Source organism: Theropithecus gelada, chromosome 15 (genome assembly GCF_003255815.1).
Source record: "Theropithecus gelada isolate Dixy chromosome 15, Tgel_1.0, whole genome shotgun sequence".
NCBI lineage: Eukaryota > Metazoa > Chordata > Mammalia > Primates > Cercopithecidae > Theropithecus > Theropithecus gelada.
The window spans coordinates 620,806-646,486 of NC_037683.1; the positions used below are offsets into that span (position 1 = coordinate 620,806).

The 25,681-nt window shown below is 55.6% G+C and overlaps 2 protein-coding genes across 2 annotated transcripts in view; both read left to right on the top strand.

Annotated features, from left to right (window-relative positions):
- The first annotated feature begins 23 nt into the window (after window positions 1-23).
- ZMYND19 (zinc finger MYND-type containing 19) lies at window positions 24-9,127 on the top strand. Its single transcript, XM_025359732.1, has 6 exons — window positions 24-309; window positions 1,790-1,849; window positions 2,668-2,774; window positions 3,371-3,511; window positions 8,045-8,225; window positions 8,513-9,127. Exons 1-6 carry the CDS (start codon window positions 259-261, stop codon window positions 8,654-8,656), a joined length of 684 nt encoding a protein of 227 aa, XP_025215517.1. The 5' UTR covers window positions 24-258; the 3' UTR covers window positions 8,657-9,127.
- Window positions 9,128-11,983: 2,856 nt separating this feature from the next.
- DPH7 (diphthamide biosynthesis 7) overlaps window positions 11,984-25,681 on the top strand; it is a 28,922-nt gene continuing 15,224 nt past the window's right edge. The window contains exons 1-8 of the mRNA XM_025360463.1: window positions 11,984-12,542; window positions 13,623-13,756; window positions 15,026-15,113; window positions 16,301-16,395; window positions 16,769-16,941; window positions 21,917-21,986; window positions 22,136-22,201; window positions 22,448-22,664. Of these exons, the coding sequence (XP_025216248.1) occupies window positions 12,216-12,542; window positions 13,623-13,756; window positions 15,026-15,113; window positions 16,301-16,395; window positions 16,769-16,941; window positions 21,917-21,986; window positions 22,136-22,201; window positions 22,448-22,664 (1,170 nt within the window). The 5' untranslated portion in view covers window positions 11,984-12,215. The remainder of the gene's footprint in view (window positions 12,543-13,622; window positions 13,757-15,025; window positions 15,114-16,300; window positions 16,396-16,768; window positions 16,942-21,916; window positions 21,987-22,135; window positions 22,202-22,447; window positions 22,665-25,681) is intronic.

A 25,681-nucleotide genomic window follows, 5' to 3' on the forward strand; every position in this document is an offset into this window, starting at 1 on the left:
CCCCGCCCCTCCGCTCCGCTCGCTGTGGTGCGCGCGGTGGCGGCGGCAGCGGCGGCGGCGCGTGGCAGGTCCGGCGGGCGCGAGGCGGCGGCGGAGGCCCGAGCCCGGCCCAGCCTCGTCCCGCCCGGGGCCCGCCTGGCTGCTACCCCGACCCCGGCTCCGGTCCCGTCCTGCCCCGGCGCGCCGCGGCCTCGCCCCGGCCCCCGCCCGGCGCCTCCCGAGGGAGCGGCGCTGCCGGCCGAGAGCGCAGGCCCGGCCATGACCGACTTCAAATTGGGTATCGTGCGGCTCGGCCGGGTGGCCGGGAAGGTGAGCGGCGCGGAGCCCGCGGCCCGGCCCGTCTCGCCCGTCCTGGCCTCCGCGCGGGGCCGGGGGCCGGGGCCGGGGGCGGTTGTGCGGGCGGCGGCCGGGGCGGGGGCGCGGAGCCCGGGATGGGCCCCAGCGGGGCGGGGGACGCTGCGCGGGCCCGGCTGCTGGCCCCGCGCGGGTGCAGCTTCCTCTCGCAGGCCGGCGGGCGCGCACCCCTCGGCTGCGGGGCGCACCTGGCTGCCCTCGGCCCTGCCCTGCAGGAGGCGGAGGCCACGGCCCTGTCTCGAGCCCGGCCGCGTTCTCCCGGAGCCCTCCCCGTGGTGTCGGGAGCCGGGGCCTAGCGCGGCGTCCGGGCTGCCGGTGCGGCCACACGGTTTAAACACAGCGCCCTTTGCGAGGCAGCGCCACCTCCACACCTCTCGCCGAGGCGGGTCTGGTGTGGGCTCTTCTCTGCCTCCCAGTTCTCAGCAGGGCTTCGGGCTCGTTGTAACGCTGCCAGGGGTTGGCCAGGTTAGGCTGAGCCTCGGGCTCAGAGCGGAGAGGAAGAAGCCTGGGCCCTGATGCTGCAGACTCAGGGCCTTCCTCGATTTCTCTTCTTACCTGGCCCCCACGCTGCACGTTTGAGGCTGGGGATTCCATGGCACCTGTGGGCACTGAGGCTTGGCGGTTTCTCGGAGCCACCTATGCAGCTGCCCCAGCCAGGGTCCTTACCCGGATGGGAGCCCTGTTCCCATCACCAGCGGCTGCAGCTTCTGGTGGGAGAGAGGAGCGGAGGCAGTGTCAGGCGGCGTCAGGTAAAACAGGTTCAGATCCCAGAAGAAAAACTGCCAAGAGGGAGACTGGCCCGTTCTGGGACCTGTTCCTGTTTCCTGCCCCTGCTGCAAGAGCATAGGCAGGGCCTGCTGGGGAGGAGGCTTTTTTCCACCAGGGAAGGGTGGGCTCCCCAGTCAGGTCAGAGACCTGAGACCCCTTCTGATTCCACCACCGATGACATTGTCATCCCTTACAGCTTTTCTTTGGAACATTTCAGATGGACAAAAAACTGAAAAGGGCATTTCAATGAGCAGCTCAGCTTAATAAACACACCCTAATCAAAACCTTCTGGCTCTTCTGCCTCAGCCCCGGACCCTCCCTCAGCTCAGTGAAACCGTTTCTGCCTAGGTTTATTGGTGTGTTAAATGTTCGGTGCCACTGTTGGGGTTAGGCCTGCGAGGATGAGGCCTGATACCAGCTCCTCTGGAGCAGATGAAAGTGGTCTGCTGTCTTTTAACCAGTCTGCCTGTGTTTTGGCGTAGACTGCACCACCCCAAATGGTGGAATGAGGCCCCCGTGTGCTGAGCTGTCTTGGTCTGAAGAGGCCTGTGGTTACTTTCCACTTCACAGGAAAATGCAACAGGCTCCTGCCTGTTCTGGTTATAAGGTTACTGCACCTCACGCAGATCTCAAATGTAATGATTTGAAACATGTGGTTAACTTCCAGACCAAATACACGCTGATCGATGAGCAGGACATCCCGCTGGTGGAAAGCTACTCCTTTGAGGTAAGTAAGGATGCCTGTTCCCTCCCTTAATGCTTGTGGTCAGTGCCCAGGAGGGTCACGAGGAGCGAGCCCTCTCCTGTGCTGCAAGAGCAGGTGGCCCCACAAGTGGACATCTGGGGCTGGCCTGTGAGCCCTGAGCCCTCAGCCCCACATGGAGCCGTGGCCCCGCAGAACCTGGCTGTTGCTCCCACTGTGGCCCACGCGGCTTGGCGTCACTGGTCTTTCCTCACTTTCACCCCCGCTGTTAGCTCTTCTTGAAAGCAAATGGAATGTTCTCACGTTTGCGATTGTGTCACGTGGACCATGTCTGTTAGCTCGAAGACCTTGTTCCTTAGAGCTTGCCACCTGCTGAGCCTGCCCTAGCCCCTCCTGGCTGCCCAGCTGCCTCTCGTTCTCTGCTCTCATGGGGTCTTCCTGCCTCTTCCCAGCTTCCGTTCCTGCCACTGAGCTTGGCCTCCCTCACCACACTTTATCTCTGTGCCCCACACAGTCACAGTAGTGACTTGTCCAGGGGTTTCTCTATCTCACTGCACTGTGGGCTTTTTTCAAGGGTAGGAAAATGTATTTGCCTATGTCCATTGTATTTTGCAGAGTTGTTTGTGAGTGTTTCTTGCCTGGATAGACAGAGTGGTGGTGGGCCACGCTGGCCCCTGGGAGCCATGTGCCTATGGGAGGCTCTGCACTCCCCAGGGTCTCAGGGACAGGGCTGGCATTTGTCCCTCTGGCTTGCTTGTTTCACTTGGTTTTTCTAAGAGGGAATTGAAGTGTTGCTGAGTGTTGGAGGCTTTTTAATAGCTCTTTCCCTTGTTCCTTCTCAGGCCCGAATGGAAGTGGATGCAGATGGAAATGGTGCTAAGATATTTGCCTATGCCTTTGACAAGAACCGAGGAAGGGGCTCTGGGAGACTCCTTCATGAACTGCTGTGGTGGGTGTTTCCAAGCTGCCTCTGCCCCCTGCCACTGGGCTCCTGGGTGAGCTCCGATGGCACAGGGCGCCTGGAGCCCCCTGCCCCACTGAGGCCCTGCCTTGCCTTCCCTGAATCTCGCAGTTATTTTTGTGTGCTTTGCCACTAACTCAAAGGAATGAATGATTTGTATGTTACGCTTCAAACACCAAGTGGACTTTCTGCTGGAAGCTTGCCCGGGACTGGCGGCCTCTGGAGGGACGGTGGTTGCTCCCCTTGCTGGTTTTTTGCTGAGCCCCCTGGTGTGCATGGTGGGGACCACTCAGATGGGGAGCTGTCTCCAGGGCATCTGCTCAGGTGGTTTTGTGTTCCACCCTTGGCTGTCTGTGCTCCGAAGTCCAGGGGCCAGGTCCTCCCTGTATCCCTGTCCTGTTTGGGCCACAGATCAGGTGCTTGGGTTTCTCTCAGCAGCTTTCCGCCTGAGGTACCCTCCTCCAGAGGAGCAGGGGCCTGATCAGATCACATGGCTGATGTTTCTTCCTGGAGGACTTTGGTTATCTGTGAGGGTGGGAGGCAGCGATGCAGGGTTAGATGCAGGGTTTGCTGTCTGTTTCTAGGGAGCGGCACCGGGGGGGCGTGGCCCCGGGCTTCCAGGTGGTACACCTCAACGCTGTGACTGTGGACAATCGCCTGGACAACCTGCAGCTGGTGCCGTGGGGCTGGCGGCCCAAGGCTGAAGAGACCTCCAGCAAACAGAGGTGGGTCTTCTCAGGGCCTGGTGATGCTGGCAGAGGTGCCTTTTGAGGAGGGCCACCTCCAAAGCTCTTGTTTCCAAGAGGGTCTCGTGTTCCTCCTCTGAGCCCTGATGCTTCTGTGTGTTTTGGGACTTTCATTGTTTTTCCCCAAAGTGTGGAATCCTCCTTTTCTTTATGGGAGCGTGAAGGACCTTGGTATGTGTTTTTGCGTTGCTCTTCTGATAATTGGCTCTGGGAACCTCCCTTTAGCTGGCATGACAAAGTGGGGAGAAGGGCTGCTTGCTCCAGGGCAGGGCCCACGCTGGGACTCGGTGTGAGCAGGGCTTGTGCCCCACACCCCGGGAGGCATCAGCCTTCTCTCCTCACCTCAGGATTCCTCCCTTCTCTCCTCACCCCAAGATTCCTCCCTTTTCTCCTCACCCCAAGATTCCTCCCTTCTCTCCTGACCTCAGGATTCTTCTCTGCTCAACTCAGGATTCCTCCCTTCTCACCCCAGGATTCCTCCCTTCTCACCCCAGGATTCCTCTCTTCTTTCCTCACCCCAGGATTCCTCCCTTCTCACCCCAGGATTCCTCTCTTCTTTCCTCACCCCAGGATTCCTCCCTTCTCACCCCAGGATTCCTCCCTTCTCACCTCAGGATTCCTCTCTTCTTTCCTCACCTCAGGATTCCTCCCTTCTCACCCCAGGATTCCTCCCTTCTCACCTCAGGATTCCTCTCTTCTTTCCTCACCTCAGGATTCCTCCCTTCTCACCCCAGGATTCCTCCCTTCTCACCTCAGGATTCTTCTCTCCTCACCTCAGGATTCTTCTCTCCTCACCTGAGGATTCCTCCCTTCTCACCTCAGGATTCCTTCCTTCTCTCCTCACCTCAGGATTCCTCCCTTCTCTCCTCACCTCAAGATTCTTTCCTTCTCTCCTCACCTCAGAATTCCTTCCTTCTCACCCCAGGATTCTTCCCTTCTCTGCTCACCTCAGGATTCCTCCCTTCTCTCCTCACCTCAGGATTCCTCCCTTCTCTCCTCACCTCGGGATTCCTTCCTTCTCACCCCAGGATTCTTCCCTTCTCTCCTCACCTCGGGATTCCTCCCTTCTCTCCTCACCTCAGGATTCCTCCCTTCTCTCCTCACAGGATTCCTCCCTTCTCTCCTCACCTCAGGATTCCTCCCTTCTCTCCTCACAGGATTCCTCCCTTCTCTCCTCACCTCGGGATTCCTCCCTTCTCTCCTCACCTCGGGATTCCTCCCTTCTCTCCTCACCTCGGGATTCCTCCCTTCTCTCCTCATCTTAGGATTCCTTTCAGTGCACACAGATGGGTCTTTTTGTTGTGTTCTTTTGCTAAACAGTTTTCGTTAAGCAAAAGTTTAAAGCAGAGAATGTGTGGTTCAGGGCTCAGCCCTTGGCCCCCCACTTGCCTGTGATCCTGAAAGCAGTGCTTTGCATGGGCTTCCCACGTGGGAGGGCAGTTCCTGCTGGCCCTAGAATCAGCCAGGCTGTGAACTTCATGGAGCCCTTGGGAAGAGCCGAGGGACCAGCAGGATGGGGGTTGGGAACCCAGATGAGCCAGGGAGTCCCCAGCCACACACGCTTCGCTGACATGTTCCCCAGTCGCCCTGGGGCTTCTGGGCATGTCCTCAAGCCTCTGGGCAGCCTTTCCTGGTGCAAGCAATGCGAACTGCCCTAGCAGATGGTTATCAGCAACGCTGGTAAGGTTTAGTGTTTTGGGCTTGGTGATGGTTGGTGGCTGTGGGTAGAATCCTTGCAGTTGTCACCTCAGGGTCATGCTAGAGCCCCGTGCAGCCGAGGTGGAAACAGTGGGAGCACCTGAGACACTGGTTGGTGATGTGGGGACAGTCCCCAGGTCTCCAAAATGCCACCCCCAAACTGCTATTCCTGCCACCCTGGAGGGAGTCCTGCAAGTCTCCCCCATCCCCTCCTCACTGGGCCTCTCAGGATGAAGGCAGAGCCTGCGGTGTCTCGTTCTTGTTGGGCTAGTGGTTTTGTTCCCTGCTCTGTTTATTTAATGTAATTAATTAATTTTACAGATGGGTCTCACTGTGTTGCCCAGGCTGGTCTCAAACTCCTGGCTTCAGGAAATCCTCCTGCCTCAGCACTTTTTTTTTTTTTTGAGACGGAGTCTCGCTCTGTCCCCCAGGCTGGAGTGCAGTGGCCGGATCTCAGCTCACTGCAAGCTCCACCTCCCGGGTTTACGCCATTCTCCTGCCTCAGCCTCCCGAGTAGCTGGGACTACAGGCGCCCACCACCTCGCCCGGCTAGTTTTTTGCATTTTTTAGTAGAGACGGGGTTTCACCATGTTAGCCAGGATGGTCTCGATCTCCTGACCTCGTGATGCGCCCGTCTCGGCCTCCCAAAGTGCTGGGATTACAGGCTTGAGCCACTGCGCCCGGCCACTTTTTTTTTTTTTTTTTTTGAGACGGAGTTTGGCTCCGTCGCCCAGGCTGGAGTGCAGTGGCGCGATCTTGGCTCGCTGCAGCTTCTGCCTGCCTGGTTCAAGCAATTCTGCCTCAGCCTTCCTAGTAGCTGGGACTACAGGTGCCCGCCACCACGCCTGGCTAACGTTTGTATTTTTAGTAGAGACAGGATTTCGGCATGTTGGCCAGGCTGTCTTGAACTCCTGACCTCAGAGGATCCGCCTGCCTCAGCCTCCCAAAGTGCTGGGATTACAGGTGTGAGCCACCACGCCTGGCCCCGCCTCAGCCTTTTGAGTAGCTGAGATAACGGGTGTGCACCACCATGCCCGGTCCCTGCTCTAATATTAGAGTTTTGACCCTTCTCTCATACTGCTTGTGAGTGACGCCAATCCTCTTACGATTGTTGGATGGGATTTTTTTTTTCTTTCGGGGATTATGTTAGCTGGAACTTTGGGTTGCAAGAAACAGAAACAGCTCAATTTGGCTGAAACAAAAATAGGGTACGTTTTGGTATCCTGACTGAAATGTGGAGAGCCAGGGATGCTGCTGCCTCCAGCTCTGCGCCCCCACTCCCGGCTCCTCTCCGAGAGGCGGCATGCGCACTACCCAGCACCTGTGGAGTGAAGCAGGCACCGTGTGCTGGTGGTGTCTGGGGAAGCCCTGGGATGAACTGTAGTTAGCTTGCTTTGAATCCCTTCTCTACGTGAAGTCAGAGTTGTGTCATCCACGGGAAGGGGAAGGAGTGCGTGGCAGGCAAAGCAGCATCCGTAGCATCTCCTCCTGCGTTGTCCCACATTGATACATGCTCAGTGTTGATGCTGGGATGGGACCTCCCCGACTCCACAAGTTCCCCCACTGCCCACCACTCCACCAGGCGATGTCATCTGTCCCTGCCGTGGTACGGGTCATTTCAGCCGGTTCTCAATAAGACTCACGGTCCGGCCAGCCTGTGACTGAATGTTACCTTGAATCCTCTCAGCACCCTTCCTAGTCAGGAGGGGAGATAACTGCCGTTAAGAATAGCTGTTTGGAAAGGGGGTGTTGAGCTGATGCTCCTGGTCAGCCCATTCTCCGTGGGCACGGCAGGATGAGTTGCACTGAGGCTGCGGCCTTATACAACCCCCTGCTGCAGGAGGTGGCCTGCGGTGGCTCAGGACTGATCAGGCTCGGCCATCTTTGGTTTGCCAACATGGGGTTTTAGAACCCAGCAGGTATTGGGCCTCTTGTGCTGGGTCAGCACCCCAGGCCACAAGCCGAAGTCAGCTAGCCAGTGTGGGCCTGACGTCCTGAATGGCTGGGTGCTGTGCGTCCTTCTGGATCCCAGTTTGTGGCCTCCCTGTGGTCTGGCTCTTTGGGATGGGGTCACCCTGTCTTTGTCAGGCCTGGGCTGTTGCTCTCCTTTCCTGGCACTGTGTCAGCTCAGCCCCCACAAAAGGGGCCTGTTGGCAAAGGGGTGTTTTCCTTTTCTGTCTTCAGAAGCCAGCAGTGTGTGAAACTTGCCTCTGTCTGGTGGGACCTCACTGACATCTTCCCACGTCCTGATCCTTCCACCTTTTAACCAAGTCTCCTCAGGGTCTGGCCTCAGAGAACAGGGTTGTTGGGGTGGTTTATGCAGCTCCTTTACTCTGTGATGCAGCAGGGCTGGGGCTGCCCACACTTGCCTCTGAGTAGCCAGTGCTCGCTCCAGGGCCTGTTCTGTACAACACGTGTACAGATGGATGTAGGGCAGCTTCCGGCGTGGAAGGGGAGGTGGACCGACAGGGCAGTAATGGGCACCTCTGCAGGTCAAGGGCAAGGAGAGGGGCTGCCTTGCTTTGCACAGGGTCCTGACCTGGGCCCTGCCTCCTGCCTACTGTGTGCCTATCAGTCCCAGGTGCTGGGGACAGGGTGACAGATGAGGCGGTGCTTATGGGTGAGTGGGAAGACGAGACACAATATTTATTGTCAGGTGGTGAAAAGCACATGCAGCAGGGATGCGCCAGAGGAGACTGGAATTCGGGCCGGGTGGCCTGGGCAGGATGGCACTCTCTGGACTCATCACATCACCCGCCGTGTGCTGGCCCCATTTGGCCAGAGTGCACTGAAGTGTCTGCTTCTTTCTTTAAGGGAGCAAAGCTTGTATTGGCTTGCAATTCAGCAGCTGCCTACAGACCCTATAGAAGAACAGTTTCCTGTCCTAAATGTGACCCGGTACTATAATGCCAACGGGGATGTAGTGGAAGAGGAGGAGAATTCTTGCACCTACTACGAGTGCCACTACCCTCCCTGCACGGTGATTGAGAAGCAGGTGGGTGTGCTGCAGTGCGGCCTGGTCCTTGGCACCTCTACCCTGTAGCCCAGCCTTGGTTTGGGGTCTTGCCCTCCCACCACAGGGCCCCATTCCCCAGAGACCACTTGGGCTTTTCCACCAGGGTGGTCTCCCTTTGCCCTTGTGCTGGCCTGACCAGGGCCCAGGCCCTCCAGCCTTGGTACATGGTGTTTTGCTGGGTCCGTCAGATTGTCCGTGCGATGCAGTCTTTGCCCCACACTGCATCCCGGGCATGACGGTGAAGCCACAAGTGTTCTGTATTTCAGCTCCGGGAGTTCAACATCTGTGGGCGCTGCCAGGTGGCCCGGTACTGTGGCTCCCAGTGCCAGCAGAAGGACTGGCCAGCCCACAAGAAGCACTGTCGGGAGAGGAAGCGTCCCTTCCAGCATGAGCTTGAGCCAGAGCGATGACGGGCGGGAGAGCCGCACACACTCGCAGCTCCCGGGCTCTACCCTGGGCACAGCAGAGACAGACTGGTGGTTGAACCTGGAGGTGCCGAAAAAGCCAGCTGCGGGCCCAGGACAACCGCTGTGAGACTCCCGATGTCACAGGCAGTCTGTGTGGTTATAGCGCCCCTCAGTGTTCATCTCCAGCAGAGACAACGAAGGAGGCTCCCACCAGGACGGTTCTCATTATTTATATGTTAATATGTTTGTAAACTCATGTACAGTTTTTTTTGGGGGGAGGCAATGGGAAGGGTAGAAATTACAAATAGAATCATTTGCTGTAATCCTCGAATGGCAAACGGTCCGGCCACGTGTCTAAAAACTGTCCTGTAGCTGAAGCTTCTCCCCTGGGCCACGGGAGCCCCATGGAGCGCGGCCTGCACAGGAGTTGTGTCCACAAAGGCAAAGTAAAGGGGTGGAATCATCCGGCGTCTCAGACATTCTCTGCTCTGCCTCCCTCTTGTGCTGCTGAGGGTGAGGTCATCTTGAGTGGAGCCGAATCCCTGTGAGGGCAGGAGGACGTGCCCTTGCTCCTGGTGGGCCCTTCTGAGGAGCAGGTGAACTCAGAACTTCCTGAGTCCAGCAGTGAGCGTGAGTGAGACTCTGTCCTTGTCTTGTGGCAGGACTGGTGCAGGTGCTAAGTCAGCTGCCCACTGGTTCATTGCGAGTGGGATGCTCTAGCCCCTGACATTGGTTGGTTCTTGCCTGATTTATGTGTGAAGTGGCTGGCAGCTCAGCAGTGACAGCTTCTGCCCAGAAGAATCCACAGGGCATGTTCAGCAGACCTGCTGCCGACAGTGGAGGGGGCTGGCCAGCCAGGGTGAGGTGAGGGCCTCACTTCTCCATCCCTCTGCAGGGCTGTGGCTTCCAGGATAGCCCTCCCTCCTTGGGGAGCCCCAGGTGTCTGGGGCTGGTCAGCATCTTGTACCCATAGAGCCGCCCCAGGGAAACATGCCAGGCTGTGTGGCTGGGATCCTGCCTGTCTCCAGGTGCGCCCAGCCAGAGGCCTTGCTTCTTGGGAGCTGAAAGCCTGGCCAGTCCGACTCTGACCTGTCTGGTCTGGTCCGGTCCAAGCCTGTGTTGGTCCCGCAGGTTCCTGTTACACTTTCCCCTCTTGGAGCTCCACTGCCACGTTCCAGGACGCCCTGTGTGTTCTCATTGCTGTTCCTGGCTGGGCTGGCCTTTTGTCTGTAAGCAAAACTTCCAGTAGCTTCTCTGGCAGTACCCTGGAGGCTCCTGAAGAACAGGCCTGCTGAAAGTGGGTGATAGCAACAAACTCTGCAGGATTTCCTGGAGTTTAGAGAACTGCATGTGCCCACATCAGGCCCTGAGAAGCCCCCTTTGCTGCTGTGAAGGTCGGGGACATTTTTTGCTGAGTAGGTGAAAGCTGTCAGGGAGGGGGACATATGTGTCCCTAGAGATGGTCAGCAGGTTGGGGTTTGGGGCAGTCTTCAGGCCTGGAGCCCTGAGTGCCTTCAGGCAGCTGCTTTCAGATGGAGTCTGAGGATAGGCACGGTGTGCGGGGGCCCCTTTGCCTGCATCTAGGGAAGTGGCCATGTTATCCCCTGACTAGCAGGGCTGCCTTGTTTGGCAGTCAGTTATTCATCAGAAAAATGCACCGGAAGAAGCGCCCAGGGCCTCCCACCTGTGAGACACCATGCTGGGGAAGGGGCGGTGCAGGTTCTAGGTTTGCATGTGGCAGCTCCTCTAGGCCTCATCCCAGCAGGTGGCACCGTGAGGGTGGGATGGGCCCCACCACTGCTTCCCTCTCATCTGATACCCAGTCCTCTGGTCATCTCCCCTTCTGTGGCCCTGACTTCTTGGTCTTCGTAGCCGGGTATCTAAGACACTCATGAGGACATCCAGATGGCTGCATTGTGGGGCTGCTTCTATGAAGCTTGTTTGGAGCGTGGTGCGTTGGGATGCTTCACCTGGCCACTCTCCCTCCCACGTAGATGTGTGTGGTTGAGGCCCTTTTGGAACGCCCTGCTGCCTTCCTGGCCAGCCTTTTCTGCGCCTCTGTCTCCGCTGCGTTCTGAGCTGTTGGCTCCCCGCCATGTCTTTAGCCACAGCCCTGCTTGAAGCCCTGAGGCTGAATACCCAGGCACCCGTATATTTCAGTCAAGTCCGTCTTAGCTTCCCGGAGCTGCCACAACAAAGCGGCATGAGCTGTGCAGCCTGAAGCAGCAGGAATTCACGCTCTAGGTTCTGGAGGCTGAAGTCTCAGATGAAGGCGCAGGCAAGGGCCCTCAGATGCGGACGCCTCCTCCCAGCCAGGGGCCTCGCCTGCCTCCCTGTGGTCTGCACAGCGATGGCCCTGCAAGTCTGCATCAGCTTTCCCTTCAGCGGACTCCAGCTCCTCTGGGTCAGGGCCTACGCCGTGACCTCATTTTAACCCAGCTGCTTCTGAGAGCCCCTGTTTGCTAATGAGGATGCGCTCTGAGGTGCTGGGGTCTTCAGTACATTGTTTTTTGGGGGCACAGTTCAACCTGTAAGGGCCCGAGGGGTTCTTCCTGCCCGCTGCACACATTCAGACCATGGATTGCAGTAAAGAAATAAAGTTTAGGGCCGGATGCAGTGGCTCACGCCTGTAATCCCAGCACTTTGGGAGGCCGAGGCGGGTGGATCACAAGGTCAGAAGGTCGAGACCATCCTGGCTAACACGGTGAAACCCCGTCTCTACTAAAAATGCAAAAAATAGCTGGGCATCCTGACACGTGCCCGTAATCCCAGCTACTCAGGAGGCTGAGGCAGGAGAACGGCTTAAACCCGGGAGGCGGAGCTTGCAGTGAACTGAGATTGCGCCACTGCACTCCAGCCTGGGGGGACAGCGAGACTCCGTCTCAAAAAATAAAAATTAATAGACACGGGCCGGCCACGCCACGTGGGAGATGGAGTTCGTCCTCAGATCATCTTGTCCAAAGCTCCGAGGTTAGGGGTATTTTCAAAGGCAGTTTTGGGGGAGGGGGGCGGCGGCCAGGCGACTGGTGCCGATAACCACGTCCACCTGCTGAGCCGCTCCTGGGGGGCCCCGATGCAGCCACGGGTGTCAGACAAGCAAAGACCCTGGAAGGCGGGCTCCGAGGGGCAGCTCCGCCATGGCGGGTTCGCAGGAGGCAGGCAGGGTGCGCCTGCGGCCTCGGAGTGCTGGGCTTCGTGCGGCGCGGGCTCCTCCTCAGCTTGACGAAGGCGTTGATGCCGGGGCAAGGCCTGTCAGGAAAACTAGCCTAACAAGTCAGCGCGGCCCGACGGCCCAGGAGTAACAGGAGGGCGCCACAGGGTGCGCTAGCGCAGCTCGCTGTTGGGGTTTTTCTCACAGAGTTTTTGCAAAGGCGGCTTCAAACCTAAGGCTCTGTCACTAACCTGCCGTCTCCAAACCTGCTCCGTGGAGGAGCCTTCGGTCTCCACGGCCCCGCAGGAAGCGGCGCGTCTGGCGCCTGAAGCCCGCCGCGGTCAGCCGGCCGCCAGGGGGCGCGGGAGCCTGGTCTTCCGGGGGCGTCCACGGCTGCCAAGGCCCGGCCGGATGTCCCGCCCCGGCGCCCCGGAAGGAGTCGCGAGAGAGACGGCACGGGCTGACAGTGTCCCTGAGCCTCCGAGCTCGTCTCGCCGGCCCCGGCGTCGCCGCCCCGCGCAGTGCCCAGCCCGGCCCTGCCGACCTGCCTCTACCGCCGGCTCCGCCGCCTTCCCCGAGGGCTGGATGATGGGCGCTTTCGCCCTGCAGACGGTGGACACCGAGCTGACCGCGGACTCGGTGGAGTGGTGCCCGCTGCAAGGCTGCAGGCACCTGCTGGCGTGCGGGACCTACCAGCTGCGGCGGCCGGAGGACCCGCCTGCCGACCCCCAGAGCAAGGTGCGCGCGTCGCGGCTTGGGGAGGGGAGGGGAGGGCAGGGCACGGCAGGGCAGGGCAGGGCCGGCCACGAGGTTAAGGCCCAGAGGCGCACAGAATCGCCCAGGAGGTGAAGAGGGGATGTTGGCCGTTTGGCCAGGACGTAGGTCAGAAACAGTTTAGAATCTTTTTAAAAACATTATTCTCGGCCGGGCGCGGTGGCTCACGCCTGTAGTCCCAGCACTTTGGGAGGCCGAGGCGGGCGGGTCACGAGGTCAGGAGATCGAGACCATCCTGGCTAACACGGTGAAACCCCGTCTCTACTGTAAAAATACGAAACAATTAGTGATGTTTTGGGCGGGCGTGATGCGGGCGCCTGTAGTCCCAGCTACTTGGGAGGCTGAGGCAGGAGGATGGCGTGAACCCGGGAGGCGGAGCTTACCGTGATCCGAGCTCGCACCACTGCACTCCAGCCTCGGCGATAGAGCAAGACTCCGTCTCAAAAAAAAAAAAAAATGTATATATATTCTTTTTTTCTGAGATAAGGTCTTGCTCTGTCACCCAGGCTGGAGTGCAGCCTCGGACTCCAGGGCTCAGGGCATCCTCCCGCCTCAGCCTGCTGAGTAGCTGGGACCACAGGCAGGCGCCACCGCCCCCGGCCAACATTAGAATCTTCAGAGCAGAAAGTCTTCTATATACAGGTGTGGCCCAAGCTAATGGATGGAATCTACAGTAAAGAGAAAGTGGGAATTATACCTTAACTTCTGGTAGGTACATATTAGAATTTAAACTGGGCACTGAACAGCAGGCCTAAGTCAGGACCGTCCCAGGCAAACTGGGTTCTGTGGTTACCCTAGCCATAGCTGGTCCCTGTTGGCCAGTTGAGAAGGAGCCCTCTCTGCCGGATCCAGGAGTGTTCACCTACTCATAATCATATGCAGGAAAATAGACGTTTCTCCAGCTCAGACAACCAGAGGTTCTTCCAGGCAGAATTCCACTCCGTCAGTCACGGCAAACCTTTGAGTTCCTTGGATCCCTTTTCCCATCCCTTGGATTCCTTGGTGTCTTGGGGTAATCAGAGAATACCTCTGCATTTTTTGTAGGGTAGAATGGAAGTTGAGGAGCCTCGAGTCCGCTTAGGCCGTCTCTTCCTATACAGTTTCAGTGAGAACGACTCTACTCACCCTCTGGTCGAGGTCCAAAGAACAGATACTTCTGCAATCCTGGACATGAAATGGTACAACTGTGATAATCCCCCTGGGTCTAGAATTTGTCATGAGTGGCAATCGGGGAGCCTGATGCTTGATGCCTTCAACAAGACAGGCATTGCGTCTCAACTTTGGGTTTATTTCTTTGCTGTCCTGCCTGCCTCCCACTTGGGGAGTGCTTTACCTGGGGCTTACTTCCTTTGTCATGTTGCAGCCAGGAAGTGATGGGAGTTTTCTGACTTCATAACCTCGGGCGTCTTGTGTTTGAGAACACAACTGTAGGCTCCAGCCCACTTTTGGAGCTGAGATTTAAATGCAGTCATGTGTGGCATAATTCTGTTTTGGTCAACAATGGGGCACATGTACCATGGTGGTGCCTTAACGTAATGGAACTGCCCTATACAGGTGCACCACTTTTTATCATTTTTGATTTTTTTTTTTTTTTTTTGAGACAGGGTCTTGTTCTGTTGCCCAGGCTGGAGTGCAGTGGCATGATCATAACTCACTGCAGCCTTGAAGTCCTGGGCTCAGGCAGTTCTCCATCTCAGCCTCTCGAGTAGCTGAGACTTCAGCTACGTGCCGTCACGCCTCTTTTTTTTTTTTTTTTCACTCTCTCGCCCAGTGGCGTGATCTCGGCTCACTGCAAGCTCCGCCTCCCAGGTTCACGCCATTCTCCTGCCTCAGCCTCCTGAGTAGCTGGGACTACAGGCGCCTGCCACCATGCCTGGCTAATTTTTGTATTCTTGGTAGAGACGGGGTTTCACCGTGTTAGCCAGGATGGTCTCGATCTCCTGACCTCTTGATCCACCTGCCTCGGCCTCCCAAAGTGCTGGGATTACAGGCATGGGCCACCGTGCCAGGCCTTACCACACTCATTTTTGTTTGTTTGTTTGTAGAAACAAGGTCTTGACGTGTTGCTCAGGCTGGTTTCGAACTCCTTGTCTCAAGTGATCCTCCTGCCTTAGCCTCCCAAAGTGTTGGGGTTACAGGTGTGAGCCACCATGCCCAGCCACCTGTTTTTTATCTTTTATATTGTATTCTTACTGTATCTTTTCTATGTTTAGATACACAACCGCTTACTGTTGTGTTACACTTGCCTGCAGTAACATGCTGTAAGGTTTGTGGCGTAGGACAATGGGCTGTACCATATCGTCAAGGTGTGTAGTAGGCTGTCCCAGCTGGGTTTGTGTGGACTACAGCCCCGCTGTTAAGCAAAGCGTGACTGTGATTACAGGGACGCACGGTGCTCTCCTGTGCCTTAGGCACATTGGTGTGCTTACGGTGGGCCCTCTCCTCAGGTGTCACATCCCGGTGGCTGGACATGCCCTCTTGGGCTTGGCAGATGCCAGTGGATCCATACAACTGCTCCGCCTGGTGGAATCTGAGGTCAGTGACTTGCACTTGTTCCGTGGGGCAGAAGGGACCTGAATAGAGAGAGTTAGGAAGGAGGCTGTGCTGACACAGACATTTTTCTAGAACGATCTCTCTTTGATGGTGAACAATACATAAACGTTCTAAGATAATATGGAGTCTGTTTTTAAGTTGTATTGCATTCTACATCCACCTCCAAGAGGAAGTCACCTCGTGTGTCACCAGCAGAAGGGCTGAAGTGACAGGGTGTTCATTGACCTGCCAGTGGGTCTGACAGTTCTCTAAGAACCTGGGCAAGCGTTCGTAGGTTGATGCTGGGGCCCAGAGTAGCAATGAGCGTCCTGTGTGAAGATGGCATTTCTCACTGATGATTGGAAAAGCATGTGAGTCCTGGGTGAATTTCTCCGGGTTTCTCACAGTGCTGCAGAGCCATGCGTTAGCACAGTGACTTTGTCTGATAGCTGTGGGGGAGGCAACGGGGATGTCCCGTAGTGGGGTGATGTAAACAGCCTGAGACTATGCCCTCCCTCCGATGCAGATGCTGCAGGTGGGACTGGGCCAACCGAGGGCCTGTGTAGGAAGGGCCTTGCTTAAGGCAGCAGAGCAGTTGCCCTGTCTTAGAAAGGAGGGAAAGAGCAGCTACTGGGCCCAAGGGAGGAGTGCATGAACCCAGGAAAGGGTTTTGGTGCAGCAGCCTGCTGGGAGCCAGGGATGGAGTTAAGCACTGACTAGGCTGTTTAGGAAATAAAATGTATATAGATCTGCGTAAAGAGCAACCACGTTCTCATGGCTGCTGGCGGCTTCTGAAGTGGAAACCAGAGGAGTTTCCCCGTCGTCTCTGGGGAGGCCTGGGGTGGGCACGCGCGTGTGCCATTGTGGTCTGGAGCCTGCATAGACGTCTCGGCAGCATCTAGGAGTGCAAGGACGGCAAGGGGGTGTGAAAGGGAGGGAGACCGTGCCCCAAGGTCAAGCCTGTGGGAAAGTCCTCCTGCAAGTGTGAGGAGTGTGAGCTCCAGTGTCCCCAGGTCTTCTCGGGGCCCCTGGCAGGGGGTTCAGTGTTAGGTGCAAGTGCGACTCAGTGACTGACGGACTTCATCCGGGTAGGGTGTAAATGAGGGAACAGCGACTTCCCTGCAGGAGAGGAAAAGTCTTTTGGGCTCTGGGGGGGCTACGTCCCTTTGATGGAGTTTCTTCTTCTCCAGGAGAAGCGCCACGTGCTGGAGCCATTGTCCAGCCTTGCCCTGGAGGAGCAGTGTCTGGCTTTGTCCCTAGATTGGTCCACTGGGAAATCTGGAAGGTAAGGGCCAGGCTTGGTCAGGGGCCCTGAGTCTTTCTCTGAGGACCACTTCCATTTTTCAGGCTACAGCACTCCAGCCACCTTTGGCCAGCCGCGACTGTGCTCCTCAGCCCTGGCACCATCGCTGCTGGTCCTATTCTAAAAAAAAAAAGTCCCCCATTTTAGATACGCAGCAATAGTGTTTTACCTAGAGAAGCCGACACTGGTGGCTTTGACGAGCTTAGCAGTGGTTGTGATCTTTGCCAGCCGGTCTCTTAAGGGGCGTGTCCACATCCCAGGGCTGTGGAGACCCTCTCTCAGGACTTGTTTGGGAACCAGAAGAGGCTGACGAATAACATTCGGCCGGGCTTCTCCATGGGTTCCCTGTGTCTAGGGCCAGGGACCAGCCCTTGAAGATCATCAGCAGTGACTCCACAGGGCAGCTCCACCTCCTGATGGTGAATGAGACGGCGCCCAGGCTGCAGAAAGTGGCCTCATGGCAGGCACATCAGTTCGAGGCCTGGATTGCTGCTTTCGATTACTGGCATACAGAAATTGTGTATTCAGGTCAGTATTCCTCTGCTGGTCACCTCTGATGGAAGGCTTCCTGAGGGAGGAGCAGAGGGAGGGGGGAGGCCTGTGCTGCAGCTCTGATTCCAGCTGTGTTGGGATCTTGAAGACCTTTTATGGAAAGTGTACTTTTTTTTTTTTTTTGAGACTGAGTCTTGCTCTGTCGCCAGGCTGGAGTGCAGTGGCACAATGTTGGCTCACTGCAACCTCCACCTCCCAGGTTCAAGCAATTCTTCTGCCTTAGCCTCCCAAGTAGCTGGGATTACAGGCGCCCATCACCATGCCCGGCTAATTTTTGAGTTTTTAGTAGAGACAGGGTTTCACCATGTTGGTCAGGATGGTCTCGATCTCCTGACCTCCTGATCCTCCCTCCTGGGCCTCCCAAAGTGTTGGGATGACAGGCGTGAGCCACCGTGCCTGGCCCACTTAGCTATTCTTTAGAGAGCAAAGTGTAGCTTGCCTCAGGCAGTGCAGGGTCTTGGGTGGTGCTGACCAGGGTGTTGGAGGAGCAGGCCCCTGTGGGCAGAGCCATCCTGCCTCCCTGATGTGCTCCGTGTCAGATCCTCTATGCTTTTACTGGAAGTCCAGTTTCTGTGGATACAATAGTGACATCACCATGTTGGATTTCAGGTTTGTCTGTGCCCTTTTTGGATTTAGTTTATCTTCCAGAAAAAAAAGGAAGCATGAGAGAAATAAGATTCCTTTCCAGGTCTTGTGAATGGTTTGCATTTGGGGCAGCTGATGTGAGAGTGGAAAATTAACTGCTGATTCCAGGAAGGAGGTAGCTTTGGCTTCTCTTTCCGGGGTGGAGGTAACTCAGGACAGGTGGGAGGGGCTGGTCTCTGAGAGAAGACGGAAGAGGAGCTGCTGAATTTGCAAAGAGCCAAAGATCTGACTTTCCCCTGCCGCTACCCATCTGGGCCTCTGTCTCATCTAGTTTGTCACAGCAGAGCCGTAAGTGATGGCCCTGCCTTCATTCCTGATGGTTTCCGTCTCCACACAGTAGTCAGAGCAAGTGTTTTAAAAACGCACACACTTTATCACATCTCACTCATCGTTAGAACCCCTCACAGTTCCTGTTTCATTTAGTTCCTGTTTCATAAAATTCAAAATAGCGATGCGATTGCCCAAGGCCTGTGGAATCTGGTCCACGCCTGCTTCTCCGGCCTTGTTTTGGCTCCTCTGCTCTCAGTCACCTTCTCCTGAAATAGTCCACGTTCCCTCAGTCTCAGGGTTTCGTCACGGGATGTTTCCTTCATGGGTGAATTCTGCTTTTCTGACATGCTCAGCTTAAAATCTTCTCCTTAGAAGACTGACGCAGAGCAGCCGTCCTTCCACCCCAGGCAGGCCTGACCGCAGCTCTCATGCCGCCTCTGCTCATCCGAGTGGTGAGCATGTGTGTAAGGCGTGGTTCTTTGTTGTGTCGTTTGCTGTCGCAGCCGTGAACTGTGAGAGCCACGAAGATCTCATTTCTTGAGGTCTCTCCTTGGATTGGTTCTTCTACCTCGAGCTAATTCGGAACAAAGGTACCATAGGGTAATATTGAATAATTCTGGACTGATTCATTCAACAAATGCTATGTGCTGAGCCCTATTCTAGGTGATTAGAATACTTTAGCAAACTAAACAGACAAAAGTCCTGCTTTCTTTTTTAAGTTTTATTATTTTCATTTATTTATTTATTTATTTATTTATTTATTTATTTATTTAGAGATGGAGTTTTGCTCTTGTTGCCCAGGCTGGATTGCAGTGGTGCAATCTTGGCTCACTGCAACCTCCGCCTCCTGGGTTCAAGTGACTCTCCTGCCTCAACCTCCTGAGTAGTTGGGATTACAGGCACCTGCCACCACGCCCAGCTAATTTTTGTGTTTTTAGTAGAGACGGGGTTTCACCATGTTGGCCAGGCTGGTCTTGAACTCCTGACCTCAGGTGATTCACCCGCTTTGGCCTCCCAAATGCTGGGATTATGTGCATGAGCCACTGCGCCCAGCCTATGTTATTTTTATGAGACAGGGTCTCGCTCTGTCACCCAGGCTGGAGTACAGTGGTGCAATCTCAGCTCACTCCAACCTCAACCTCCTGGGCTCAATCGATCCCCCCCGCACCTCAGCCTCCCTAGTAGCTGCGGCTATAGGCACACACCACCATGCCCCACTAATTAAATTTTTTTACAGAGACAGGGTTTTGCGATGTTGCCCAGGCTGGTCTCGAATGCCTGGGCTCAAGTGATCTACCTGCCTCGGCCTCCCAGTGTTGGGATTATAGGCGTGAGCCACTGCACTCGGCCTTCTTAAATTATTTATATAGTCCGGGCACGGTGGCTCACACTTGTAATCCCAGCACTTTGGGAGGCCAGGGTGGGCAGATCACGAGGTCAGGGGTTCCAGACCCGCCTGGCCAACGTGGTGAAACCCCGTCTCTACTGAAATACAAAAAATGAGCCTGGCATGGTGGCGGGTGCCTGTCATCCTAGCTACTTGGGAGGCTGAGGCAGTGGAATTGCTTGAACCCAGGAGGCACAGGTTGCAGTGAGCCAAGATCGCGCCACTGCTCTCCAGCCTGGCGACAGAGGGAGACTCCGTCTCAAAAAAAAAAAGATTTATATAAATATATTTTGGGGATGGGGTGGGTGGCTCACGTCTTGCTGTGTCACCCAGGCCGGAGTGCAGTGGTGTGATCACAGGTCACTGCAGCCTTAACCTCCCAGGGTCATGCCTCAGCCTTCTGAGTAGCTGGGACTACAGGTGTGAGTTGCCACACCTGGCTGATTTTCACATAAAAGTCCCTGCTTTTACTCAGCTGACATTCTGTGGCGGGGAGACGGACAGTAAACACAAAGCAGAGTTTGTTACAGGGAAGGAGACCGCGCGGCACGTCAGGGGCAGTGAGTGCTTTGGAAAGAAGGTAGAAGGGTGCTGGGAGCAGGTGCAGATTATCCTGTTGGAGAGCATGGTCAGGGTGGGCAGTGGCCCCGCTATGGCAGAAGAGTAGCCAGCAGCCAGCACGGTTAGGATGACCTGAGGGAGTGGCGGAATAGAAGAGGGTGAAGTCGGCCGGGCGCGGTGGCTCAAGCCTGTAATCCCAGCACTTTGGGAGGCCGAGACGGGCGGATCACGAGGTCAGGAGATCGAGACCATCCTGGCTGACACGGTGAAACCCTGTCTCTACTAAAAAATACAAAAAACTAGCTGGGCGAGGTGGCGGGCGCCTGTAGTCCCCGCTACTCGGGAGGCTGAGGCAGGAGAATGGCGTAAACCCGGGAGGCGGAGCTTGCAGTGAGCCGAGATCTGGCCACTGCACTCCAGCCTGGGCGGCAGAGCGAGACTCCGTCTCAAAAAAAAAAAAAAAAAAAGAAGAGGGTGAAGTCAGAGGTAAATGGGCCAGGGCACAGGGCCCGGCAGGCTCCACCAAGGACTTTGTTTCCTACTCAGAACGAAATGGGAGCTGTTGCAGGATGTTGAGCAGAGGAATGACAGATTCTGACTTGCATTTTAAAATTTATGACGACCTCTTTGGTGAATGTGAGTCTAGACAACAAGAGGGAGGGGCACAGCCTGGAGACTTGCCACTGGGCAGGTGATGAGTCAGCCCAGAGCAGGTTTGGAGTAGTGGAGGTGAGGACCCGTGGTTGGGTTCTGGACAGAAGTGAAGGCAGGTCCAGTCAGATTTCCTGATGGAGTGGATGTGTGGGCATGAGAGAGTGGAGAGACTCATGTATAAAGAAGCCTTTGCCTGCTCTGCACAAATTGGCCACAGAATGGCAGCTCCTGCTTGAGGCTCATCTGCAGGCTTTATGCCTCGGTCAGCTGATTCCGCCGGTTCATTTAACTGTAGGTCATGTTCACCGTGTATCCCTAGTGTCTGTTACGAGGGTCCATAGTGCGTGCTCAGCAAGTGCCTATTTGATGGGTGGTGGGTGGGTGGAGGGATGGATGGATGGTGGGTGAGTGGCTGGCTGGCGGCTGGATGGATGGATGGTGGGTGGATGGATGCATTTTTGGATGGTGGGTGGTGGGTGGTGGGTGGTGGGTGGTGGGTGGTGGATGGATGGTGGATTGTTGGATGGATGGTGGGCGACTGAATGGAATGGGAGGGCAGCTGGGTGGATAGATGGATGGATGGATGGATGGTGAGTGGATGAGTGAGTGGGTGGGTGCATGGGTGGATGGATGGTGGATTTTTGCATGGGGTTGGAGGTGGGTAGATGGTGTGATGGATGGAAGGTGGGTGGGTAGTGGGAGCTGGATGATGTGGGGTGGGTGATGTGGTCAGGCCTAGACGTTTTCCTTCTGCTGTTCACTCTCCCTGTGGGCCCTGCTCCTGAGCTTCCCTTCCTTCAGGTGCCACCATTCACCCCATGTCTGTGTTGCTTTTCTTCGAAGATGGGTTGTGGTTCCGTGCACCAACTCCTCTGTTCTCCCATCCTTTTATTTCCCCTAAACCAGTGCTTTAAGATGACAGAGGGCACCTTTCTATCAGGTGCACGGTGTGGAGTCCTCCTGCTTGCTGCCTCCTGTGTGCAGTTTCTGTTCAGGGCTCTGATCTTGCAACTCTTGTTCTTAGAAGCCAGGGCTTTAATCACTGGAGCTCTTAGCAAGGGCAGTGTAGCCCCTGGGGCCTGGTAACGGCCCCTGTGAACAATGGTCCCCTGTGAACAATGGTCCCCTGTGAACAATGGTCGCCAGCACCTGATGGCCTTCAGGGCCCCTTCAGTTTCCATTTCCTCCCTTCTGTTCCTGCAGGCAGAGACCGTCTGTCTTTCCCTTGCTGCTTGCAGTCTGTAGAGAGTCAAGGCACAGCAATGACATTCCTGGGGGTTGTTTCTAGGACCTCCTGTTGAGGTGGCAACCTAAGACCCCCCCCCCAGCAAAGTCACCCAGGGGAACTTCCCACAGACATCAACGGCCTCAGCCTCGCTGAGAACGGTCACTTCCTCTCATTGGTGGTGTTGATACTTCTCTGTCTCCACACAGGGGGCGACGATGGCCTTCTGAGGGGCTGGGACACCAGGGTACCCGGCAGATTCCTCTTCACCAGCAAAAGGTAACTGCCCAAGAGCCAGCACTCGGTGCTCACACCGGCCCTCCCGCTCCCTAGGTCACCGGCCATCCCGCTCCCTGGGTCACCAGCCCTCCGTTCCCTGGGTGCGTCTGTGTCCTGGGCACTGGGTCAGGCGCTGCCTCTGCTTGCAGACACACCATGGGCGTGTGCAGCATCCAGAGCAGCCCCCACTGGGAGCACGTCCTGGCCACAGGAAGGTGAGTCCCGGGGAGGCTCTCGGGCCCTTCTCGCCTCTTTCGCTGCCTTTCTTCCCGGCACCATCGCAGCATTTCGTCTGCCAGTGCTTCGCCAGAGCGTAGGTATAGGGGTTTGGGAAACGGGACTTTGTCCTCGAGGGATGCGTGGGACAGGTCTCTGGGAGACGTTCTCTGCCCCCCAGGGACCTTGTGGAACAGGGGAGCCTGGGCTTTCCTTGCATGCCCTCCGTGTTTGGTTGGTTTCAGCTATGATGAGCACATCCTACTGTGGGACACACGGAACATGAAGCAGCCGTTGGCAGACACGCCTGTGCAGGGTGGGGTATGGAGAATCAAGTGGCACCCGTTCCACCACCACCTGCTCCTGGCCGCCTGTATGCACAGTGGCTTTAAGATCCTCAACTGCCAAAAGGCAATGGGTGAGTGGGGACCCGTGGCTGCTGGGCCTCAGGGCAGGGCACCAGTTCCCTGCCCCCTCGCTCTGCTGAGCTCTTCCCTCAGCTTTTACACGCTCCCAGGGTCGCGCCCTAGACTTGGTCGTGATCCGTAACCATCCCAGCTCCAGAATCTCTGCTCTCTAACCACAGTTTTCCCTGGTTTCCCAGCTCCGTGATTCCGGTGCCTCCTGCATTTCAGCAGACCTCTGACTCCACCGGGACCTCTGGTCTGGAGGCTTGGCCACCGTCACCCCCATAACCATCCTTGTCTGTGCTCTCCCATGCTCCTCCTGCTTGAGGTCAGCTGGGACTGTGGTCTGCTGCCCCTGTGAGCTACACTCCATTCCCTTCATCCCTTTCTCACACTTGGAGCAGAACCCAGTGTTGTTTTGTTGGGAACATGCACCTCTGCTGCTGGCTGAGCCGGAGAGCGTGGCTGGAACCAGCTGTCCGCGTTGTGTTCCAGTAGGTCCCTGGGATTCCTGGTGATCTGTAGTTTCTCTAGGCAGTAATCCCCCACCATCAGAACTGGTTCATATTTTCTTCTCTCTCCTCAAATCTCCAGGACCTCCTCTTCCCTCCTGACTCTCAGCTCATGATCTCTCTTCTTTTGCTCTTTCCTCTCCCCTCACTCCAAAAATGAGCAATCACAAAACCACCTCATCTTCCCACCATTAAGCCCACCAGCCTCTAGGGCCATCCGCACGCTCTCTGCTCTCTACAGCAGTGGGTGAGCCGCACCTGTTCCCAAGGCCAGTTCCTTCTCTGCACTGGATTGTACTAAAGGACTTGATTGACTTGATTTCCACATGGTATTCCTCTTTTTTTGAGACGGAGTCTGGCTCTGTCACTCAGGCTGGAGTGCAGTGGCGCGATCTCGGCTCACCACAACCTTCGCCTCCCAGGTTCAAGGAATTTTCCTGCCTCGGCCTCCCGAGTAGCTGGGATTACAGGCGCCTACCACCACGCCCAGCTAATTTTTGTATTTTTAGTAGAGATAGGGGGTTCACCATGTTGATCAGGCTCGTCTGGAACTCCTGACCTTGTGATCCGCCCAGTTTGGCCTCCCAAAGTGCCAGGATTACAGGCGTGAGCCACTGCGCCTGGCCCATATTCTTCTGTTTTCTGCATCTTTAGTTTCTCCATCTCTTCTGTATTGTTTCTGTTAGTTCTGTGAATGTGCTTCATATTTCTCATCGTGTTTTGTTTTGTTTTGAGATGGGGTCTTGCTCTGTCACCCAGGCTGGAGTGTGGTGGTGTGATTGTAGATCACTGCAGCCTCAACCTCCTGGGCTCAAACCATCCTCCTACCCCAGCCTCCCGAGTAGCTGGGACCCCAGTGCGAAGCCGTAATATTTCTTGTATTAAAACAATTTGAGATCTCTTTTTTGTTTGTTTGTTTTGAGATGGAGTCTTGCTGTCACCCGGGATGGCGTACAGTGGTGTGATCTCGGCTCACTGCAACCTCTGCTTCCTGGCTTCAAGCAATTCTCCTGCCTCAGCCTCCAGTGTAGCTGGGATTACAGGCGCCTGCCACCACGCCTGGCTAATTTTTGTATTTTTAGTAGAGATGGGGTTTCGCCACATTGGCCAGGCTGGTCTTGAACTCCTGACCTCAGGTGATCTGCCTGCCTCGGCCTCCCAAAGTACAGGCATGAGCCACTGCGCTCGGTCCCTGGGTTCAAACCATCCTTCCACCTCAGCCTCCCGAGTAGCTGGGACCACCATGCCCAGCCATAATATTTCTCGTCTTAAAACAATTTAAAGTCTTTTTTCTTTATTAATGGTGATACATTTTCCTCTGAGCACTGCTTTTGCTGCAACCCATACATTTTGGTATGTTGTATTTTTATTTTCATTCATCTCAAGGTACTTACTTTCTAATTTCCCATGTGACTTTTTTCTTTGATCATTGGTTATTTATGAGTGTGTTGTTTAATTTACATGTTTTTAAGTGCCCACATTTCTTTCTGTTACCAGTTTCTAATGTTATTCCATTGTGCATTGCTGTTGAATTTACTGAGACTTGTTTTGTGGCCTAGAATGTGGTCTCTCCTGGGGAGTGCCCCTGTAGGTGCCTGTGAGGTCTCGGCTTTATAATGTTGTTCAGATCTTCTGGTTCCTTACTGATCTCCTGTCTGGGCAATATTGAAAGTGGGCTAGTGGCCGGGCGCGGTGGCTCATGCCTGTAATCTCAGCACTTTGGGAGGCCAAGGTGGGCGGATCACGAGGTCAGGAGATCGAGACCATCCTGGCTAACATGGTGAAACCCTGTCTCTACTAAAAATGCAAAAAATTAGCCGGCATGGTGGTGGGTGCCTGTAATCCCAGCTACTCAGGAGGCTGAAGCAGGAGAATGGTGTGAACCTGGGAGGCAGAGGTTGCAGTGAACCAAGATCGCACCACTGCACTCCAGCCTGGGCGAAAGAGCAAGACTCTGTCTCAAAAAAAAAAAAAAAAAAAAAATTAGCCAGGCGTGGTGGCGGGCACCTGTAGTCCCAGCTACTTGAGAGGCTGAGGCAGGAGAATGGCGTGAACCTGGGAGGTGGAGGTTGCAGTGAGCCAAGATCGCACCACTACACTCCAGCTTGGGCGACACAGCAAGACTCCGTATCAAAAAAAGAAAAAAAAGAGAAAAAGAAACTGAGCTATTGTTACCTCCAACTCTAACTGTAGAATTATGTATTTCTGGCCTTGTTTCCATCAGTTTTTACTTCATGTATTTTGGGGATCTCTTTTATGTATGTTTATAATTCTGGTATCTTCCAGATGTGGTGACCCTTTTATCAATCTAAAGTGTCTGCCTTTAAATGTAGTAACATTTTTTGGTTTAAAGTTTTGTCTGGGGCCGGGCGCGGTGGCTCAAGCCTGTAATCCCAGCACTTTGGGAGGCCGAGACGGGCGGATCACGAGGTCAGGAGATCGAGACCATCCTGGCTAACACGGTGAAACCCCGTCTCTACTAAAAAATACAAAAAAACTAGCCGGGCGAAGTGGCGGGCGCCTGTGGTCCCAGCTACTCGGGAGGCTAGTTTTTTAGAAT

Excerpts from the sequence above, each read along its gene's own strand:
- ZMYND19 (XM_025359732.1), top strand. The coding sequence starts at position 259 with ATGACCGACTTCAAATTGGGTATCGTGCGGCTCGGCCGGGTGGCCGGG. Across the intron at positions 310-1,789 it reads TCGGCCGGGTGGCCGGGAAG|ACCAAATACACGCTGATCGA; the intron begins GTGAGCGGCGCG and ends GTTAACTTCCAG. Across the intron at positions 1,850-2,667 it reads TGGAAAGCTACTCCTTTGAG|GCCCGAATGGAAGTGGATGC; the intron begins GTAAGTAAGGAT and ends GTTCCTTCTCAG.